Here is an 8058-nt window from a genome sequence, read left to right on the forward strand (position 1 = left end):
CATCACTGTTTGCAGATATTCTTGCATGCTTAAAGGTCTCATTTTCTCCACTGATAGTTTAATTTACAGAAAATATATTACTCTATGTGTTTTGAATAGAGTGGAAATTAACATAGCTGGTTGATAAAAAACAACTTCAAATTACACGGTGCCTTGTTTTGTCAAAATATCTTGGTGCACCTGTTTTCTGAGCTACATGAGCTAAGCTATTAGAATTTTTTGGTAGCCTTCAGCAGAAGCACAGAGATAAAATCCTACCCAAGTGTCTTCTGGAGATGGCTCTGAAATCGAGGAGGGGTGGCAGAAAAATCCTTGCCAGTCCCTAAGATGCTAAGCATTCCTGAGACTAGGCCAACATGTGGCATATGCATCTGTTTGCTTATTTTTTTCTTTTTTTTTTTTGAGACAGGGTCTCCTGTAGCCCAGGCTGGGCTCAAACTCCTGATCCTCTAACCTCTACTTCCCAAGTGCTCGGATTACAGGCATATGGCATCATGCCCACCATGAAGGTTTCCTGAGTCTTGTTCTATTGGTCTACCACTCCAGGATTTGTAAATGCTGCTCCTTGAAAACTGTCCTGCTCCTTTAGGAAAGAAAGGCACCTTCCCAGGCTGGAGAGATGGCGCAGAGGTTAAGAACACTGGCTGTTCTTGAAAAAGACCCAGGTTTGAATCCCAGCACCCACATGGCAGCTAAGAACTGTCTGTAACTCCAGTTCCAGGGGATCCGTTGCCTTCTTCTGACCTCCGCAGGCATTGCAGGACACAGGTGCACTCACATACATTCAGGCAATACACACATACACATAAAATAAAAATAATATATATATATTTTTTTAAAGAAAGGCTCTTTCCCGTTCTCAAAGAAAGTGAAATGGAAAGGGAATCTGTCAGCACTAGGACTCTGCTTGAAATTTGTTGTATACTTACTGGTTATCAGCTCCAGCTGTGAGAATTCATTTCCTTCTTAAGAGAAGGTAATTAAGGACATTCACTATGCTGTTGTGTAGGAAAATTGCTTTTTCTTCTTTACACATTGAGTCTTTTCATGAAAGTCATTCAATATCTAACAGTTAAGGCTAATTTTTAGAGAAATTAAGTTATATAGACTCATATCTTATTTTGTAAAGTAATGTCTGGTGGAGATCAAGTAAGTCATGTTGTATATAAACAGAGATCACACTTAAGAACTGAAAGCCTATAACCTGACTTTTGAAGTTGGTTTTGCCAGATTAATTTTATGGTGCAAAGAAAAGTCAGAATAGCATTCTGCTGCTAGTTTAGTTCTTATTTGATCCTCACAATACCCTTCTAGAGAAAGGTACTATAATTTTCATCTTACAAATAAGGAGACATAAGCATAGGTAGGAGAAGTCTTGCCCATGTCATGTAGCTACCTAGCCACATAACTGAGCAGAACTTCCCTCTACAAATCCTGCCTCTGGCCCTTCAGAATATAAGTAGTTGTATCACACCATTTAAGTTAGAGGACTCATCAGCCCCAGACAATCAGCTGACACATGGAAAATGTTTTCAATAACTGATAAATAGATGACTTTAGTTCTTAGTTGAAGATTAGTACACTATTTTCCTTTTATAAACCCAGGACCTCTTTTGAAAGCTATGACTGAGGGTAGAAGGGACATATGCCATATAGTCCGATAGTCCGAGTATGCTGCCATTTTGTGCTTTAAAAATTGTTGGGGACTGGGGTGGAGGCAGGTGTGGTTGTAAACATTTTTAATCATAGCACTGGGGAGGCAGTGGCAGGCAGATTTCTGCGAGAGCAAGGCCAGCCTGGTCTACACAGTGAGTTCCAGGCCAGCCTGGGCTTCACGGAGACCCTGTCTCAAAGAGACAAAAAAAAAAAAAAAATGTTAGGGGAAGAGTTTGGTCTTGAACGTGAAATGTCCCCCATCAGTTCATATACTTGAAAACTTGGGCCCCATTTGGTACACCTGTTTCGGAAGGTTGAGGAGCTTTTAGGAGATGGAGTCTTGCTGGAGGAAGTAGGTCATTGGGGGCAGGTTTTGAGGCTTTAGAGTCCAGCCCTACCTTCCTGAGTCAATGTGACTAGCCCGCCTCCTGTTCCTGCAGCCATGCCTTCTCTCTCATGATGGACTGTATCCCTCTAAAACTGTAAGTCAAAGATAAACTACTTCTCTCTTAAGTTGCTTTTGAGAAAGTGAGGCAGGGAGACAGTCATAAATAAATGGCTAAGACTTCTTGGAGGACAAGCTGAGAATAAGGAAAGAATGTTTGTCTATAGAAGGGAAATTGTGTGGCTAGAAATAAGTGAGGCTAACATTCTATAAAGGCTCTTTAGTATTGCTTGATTCTTAAAAAGAAGTGTATCATTTTTTAATATTTTATTTTTATTTTATGTGTATGTGTGTATCACCTGCATGTAGGTAAGTGTACCCATGTCGTGCATTGCCTGTGGAGGACAGAAGAGGCCATCGGATCCCCTGGGACTGGAGTTATGGACAGTTGTTAGCTACCATGTGGGTGCTGGGATTTGGAACCTGGGTCTTCTGCAAGAACAGCCACTGTTCTTAACCGCTGAGCCATCTCTCCAGCACCCCCATTTTTTAAAAACATTAAATAATATTAAAAACAAAGTTTAATTCAACAGACTTAAGCCAAAGTTTCAAGAGGTTCCACGGACAGATTCTTTTTATCTCTGCAACCTTTTCATGGGCGATCTGGATAATGTTTCACCAGTGTGAGGCAGGAGTGAAGGAAAGAATCAGTGGAGATGAAAGGGCTCTTGGAAATGAGGCATATGAAAACCTGAAGTAGTGCAAGAAATAGGAATTTTCATGCCATCTGGTACTCCACCCCTGACTGTTAAAACCTGGGAGGCTGTAGAGACAATCTCCAGTAATGTTTTGTTTTTTCAGGAATATCCTAATGGAGTGCATAATAAATACTAAACTCTTTCCTCATCTACCTCTAAAGTCTCCTCTGCATCACCTGAATTGTTCTGCATCTTATACATCATATTAAAGGCTGCTAAAAATATGCTCCTCACTGTCAACTGAAGAGCTTCCTACTTGCCCATATTACTTAAAATACCTTCCCATCTGTTCCAGGTATCTGAAGTTAGACCTTAGATTTGTAAATACTTTAGTCAGGTCACTATTCCAACAAAAGACACTGCGATCAAGAGGCAGATTTTTTTCCCACTATTTTTATTTTTTGTATATACTAGTGTATTCCCTGCATGAAGGTTGGAGGAGGGCATCAGATTCCCCTGGAACTTGAGTTACAGTTGTTAGCTGTCACGTGAGCTGGGCATCGAACCCCGTTTTCTGCAAGAGCAGCCAGTGCTCTTAACTGTTGAGCCATCTCTCCAGTCTTCATCAGGCAGATTTTTAATTGCTTCAATGACAAGAGGACTTTTAAAAGCTATTTTTTGGAGACTCCTAAATCCAGTCACAACTCACTTGGCTTTTTACAAATGGTTTGCAATCTAGAGAAAACCTCTATGTAAATACAAGAATCATGACCTTATCTTTTATCCTGCGATTGTTTCTGTTAGTAATATAACCCAGGAGGAATAGCACCTACCCCAGAGAAGAATCCTGTGGAAAATGACTGGGCTGCCATTTTCATTGGTTTCTAAGGAACAGGGGGTTAGTTTATAATCACTAGAAAGCTCACAAGAGCCTCTCTTGCTGGCATGTGGGTGAAGATCACTATCTGTGGTGTCTGCATCAGCCCCAATAAGCTTCCAAGTCAATCACATTCAACAGCTTTACCTGGAGTATATACTCAGAATAATGGACTATAGGTGCTCAAAAAAACCTATGGAAGTGTAGTACTAAGCACAGTAGCCAAAAGGGGATAACTGCCCAAATAAGCTTTGATAGACTAAAAAGCTGTGGTGTACCCACAGACTGAAATACTAGTCTTAATGAGGAATGAAATACTGATGTGACAATATGGACATTTTATTAAATGAAACAAACAAGACAAAAGGGGTCTTATCCATTTACATGAAATTTCCAAAAGCTGTAAATCCACAGAAACAAAAAGCAAACTGGTAATGTGAAGGGCTGAAGGGACAAAATGCTTAATTGGGTACATAGTTTCATTGTGAATGATGACAGTTTCAAAACTGCAGAAAATGGATGCCCAATATTTTATGAATTGTGTTAAATGCCACTTAATTATCCACTTTAAAATGCCTTATTTTATGTTAAGCTTTAGATCTATTTGTAATTTAAGCAATAAATGCCTTATGCATTTTTATTTTCTATCTATCTATCTATCTATCTATCTATCTATCTATCTATCTATCTGTCATCAATCTATTTATCTAATAATAAATAAAATATTTTTAAAAACATGGTATAGCCATTATGGAAAATGTCTATCTATCTATCTATCTATCTATCATCTATCTATCTTCTGGGATCTCCCTGTAGCCCCAGCTGACTTGGAACTCACTATGTAGACCAGGCTGGCCTTAAACTCACAGATATCCACCTGCCTCTGTCTCCCGAGTTCTGGGATTAAAGGCATGTTCCATCATGCCTGGCTCAATCGATATTTTTAAAAATATTGCACCCATTTACCAACCCATGACTTACAGGACTGCTTCCCTTAAGAATAAAATTAGAATTATTATATAATTTATAATTTCACTTATAGCACACTCTGGTCTTTATTTTCCCAAATTCTTGAGCTGTCACCTACCTTATTGCAACTCATTTTACCTTAACTGCAGAATGCAAACCATATTTATTTACAACTATAATGGCACATAAAATTTCATGTGGGGTTGACAAGATAGTTTAGTGAGGGCCTTAGTTTATTTCCAAGGACCTACATGGTAGAAGGAGAAAATCAACTTCTACGAGTCGTCCTCTGCCTTCCACATGCCTACTGTGGCACCCATGCATCTTCCCCATACACAAACTAAATAAATGGGAAAAAAAAAAAAAAAAAAAAAAAAAAAAAAAAAAATAAGAAAGAAAATTCAAGTGAAAAAAACCCTGCTCTTTTAAAATTTACATATTATTTCTCTTTTTCCTCGAGGTTTATGTAAGTTCCAGTGATTGAGATGCTAAAAGCTCATGTTATTTGCAGAGAGAAAAAGTAAAATATCGATTGACTTAATATTTAACACTAGATGAGATCACTGAACCAATTCTAAGACATTCAAACTGATGGGCCCAGAGCCTCAGCAACACTGATGCATGACTGTAAAAAAAAAAAAAAATCCCTTTTGAATATTAGGAATTTTCAGATGGGTAGTCATGTTTATTTACTCTTTTAATGTAGCAATCTTGCATATAGAAATCTAGTCAATGTAAGAATAGGAGGTAGGAATTGGCTAGGCAGTTAGGGTAAAAAGACCCCAAAGAAAAGTAGCAAGTTTCTGGGCTAGAAGTCAAAATGTCCTTGGTCCTGTTAACAACATACTCTGTTTCAAAGGTCAAAAATATCAAAAGTATTTGGGAGCTTGTATCTAACCCTTAAAAGATTTTAGGGTTACCTCTTCAGGGGGGGAAATGTTGGAGGGGAGGGAGTGGGCATGGATTTGATCAAAACATCTTATATGCATGTATAATATGCTCAATAAAGTTTTTGTAAAAGTTTAAAAAAAAAGAAAAGAAACAAAATTCCATATCACAGAGTTGAATTAGAGTTCAAAAATAAGTTGATTTCAATTATGTGAGATTTTACATTGTTCTAGGTTGCATATGGCCTCTGGATTTCATGTGCTGAAAACTTGGCCCCCAATACAACAGTAATGAGAGGTGGGACCTTTTGTAGGTGAAGTGGCCCTGAGGGCTTTGCTTTCATGAGTATGTTAAGCCATTCCTGGTGATCACTAGAGTACTTTTGTTATCAAACTGAGTTCCATCTGGCATGCTTGCCCTATGGCAACATGTTACAATACAGGCAAGTAAATCTTGACCAGATGTCAAGCAGGCACCAGCATCAATATCTTGAATAATTCAGCTTCTAGAAACTTGAGAAAAAAACTTTCTATTCTTTGGAAATCACCAAGGTCTCAAGTATTTTGTTACAGCAACAGAAAACAGAGTAAATTATTTCCACAAGCTTTAACGAGTCAGTGAGTCAATGTACTGGGGACTTTTACTCTATCATAGGCTATAAAGAGAAATTTTGAGTCAACATAATTGCCTTTGTGTTGCAACAAAAAATAAAATTGATTTCAAAAAAAAAAAAAAAGAAAAGAAATCTAATCAGTAATTTTAACGAACACTTCTGTCCATGTCTACAAGCAGGCTATGAGCATTCATATATTACCTGTGTTGATCTATTCTACCCCTGAATATTGCTTGTGAGTGTTGTGATGATTACTTTTTGTCAACTTGACACAAACTAGAGTCTCCTGGGAAGAGGGAATCTCAATTGAGGAATTTCCACCATTGGGCTAGCCTTTGGCCAGCCCTCCGAGGCATTTTCTAAATTGGTAATTGATGCAGGAGGGCCCACCCAGCCCACTACAGGCCAGCAAGCAGCATTCCTCAGTGGTGGCTTTATTCAGTTCCTGCCTTGGCTTCCCCCATGATGACTATACTCTGTAAGCCAAATAAACCTTTTCTTCCCCAAGTTGCTTTTGTTCATAGTGTGTTTCACAGCAACAAAGTAAATTAGAACAAGGATTTTATGAAGATGCAGTCCAGTTTTACCATCAAAAGAAAAAAAAGGAGTTCATTCTTACCATAATTAAGAGCTTCTGGTGCTGTCCATTTAATTGGAATCTGCTTTAAGCCAGAAGATGAATACACTCCACCGTCCTCTTGACGAGACATTCCAAAGTCACTGATTTTCAGAATGTTATTTTCACCTACCAGGCAGTTTCTTGCAGCAAGGTCCCTAAGTTATAACAAGACACAGAAAACACCTATTAAAACAAATTGAAAAGTCGCATTCACATTTATGACTTCCACACTTTGCATTTTCACATTTGCAGTGTATTTATAATGAGGTTAAGAATGCTGGTGATTTACCCGTCTTCCCATCTATTCTGTCACGGTAAAAAGCACCCATGAGAACATTTGCATATGGAGCAGGCCACATGCTAGTTTTCTAGGTATGACATTTATTTCCATTTAAATAGAAAAACAGATTCTGTGTTAAAAGAGAAAGTCACAGAGAAGAAGCTAAGAGAATTTGACAAATTCCCTGTTGACTGGCTTCCCTAGGGCAGCACTGCCCAACAGAACTGCCTGGAATAATGGACTGCTGTCTACACTCCCCCAAAAGGTAGTCAACCGCTGTATGTGCTGCTGAATACTTGCAGTGTAACTAGTGTGACTGAGAAACTGATTTTTCATTTTATAATTCTAGTTTATTAAATTTAAATTGTGGCATGTGGCTACAGTAACAGGCTATCCCTAGAGCTTCTCAAAGGAGGGAAAATGACTAAGGTGGTGATGGCATGGGCAACATCTTACTACACCTAGTACAGGCAAAAATACATGGTGACCTGGTTTTGTCCGCTCCCCCCTCCCTCATCCCCAGGTTCTACTCTCCCAATCATGTACCATATCAAAGTGAACAAAACAAACTTCCTTCTCTAATTCTAGTGAGGACATTCGGTAATTAAATCCATATGTAAATAAAACTCTGTGTGTGTGTGTGTGTGTGTGTGTGTGTCTGTGTCTGTGTCTGTCTGTGTATCACACATGATTTTGTGTGTATGAGTATAAAGAAGAAAAAAGTTGGTAAGGGGACAGAGATTTAAGGATCCTAGATTAATAGGCATGTAGGGAAGGTCTCTTTGATTATATATTTAATTAAAGGCCCGAAGGGAGGGTGTGTGTCAGAGGTAGGAGGTGTGGTAGAGACAGTTACTTCCTAATGTCCATTTCTTGAAGTAAAGATGGCTATGAAGCATCTTAAAAGATGTTCAACATCACTAATAATTAGGGAAATGCAAATGAAAACCACTTTAAGATTTCATCTTACCCCAGTCAGACTGGCTAAGATCAAAAGAACAAATGATACCAAATGCTTTTGAGGATGCAGAGAAAGGAAAACAATCAATGCCGATGGGATTGCAAACTTATGC

The 8058-nt window shown here is 38.6% G+C and overlaps 1 protein-coding gene across 7 annotated transcripts in view; it reads right to left on the minus strand.

Annotated features, from left to right (window-relative positions):
• Fer (FER tyrosine kinase) overlaps positions 1 to 8058 on the minus strand; it is a 512255-nt gene that overhangs the window by 3119 nt on the left and 501078 nt on the right. For all 7 annotated transcript variants that reach the window (XM_029557642.1, XM_008856015.3, XM_008856016.3 and 4 more), the window contains one exon: positions 6706 to 6860. In XM_029557642.1, the coding sequence (XP_029413502.1) occupies positions 6706 to 6860 (155 nt within the window). The remainder of the gene's footprint in view (positions 1 to 6705; positions 6861 to 8058) is intronic.

The sequence above is a fragment of the Nannospalax galili genome, unplaced genomic scaffold (assembly GCF_000622305.1).
Source record: "Nannospalax galili isolate Female #2095 unplaced genomic scaffold, S.galili_v1.0 scaffold27, whole genome shotgun sequence".
Classification (NCBI taxonomy): Eukaryota; Metazoa; Chordata; class Mammalia; order Rodentia; family Spalacidae; genus Nannospalax; species Nannospalax galili.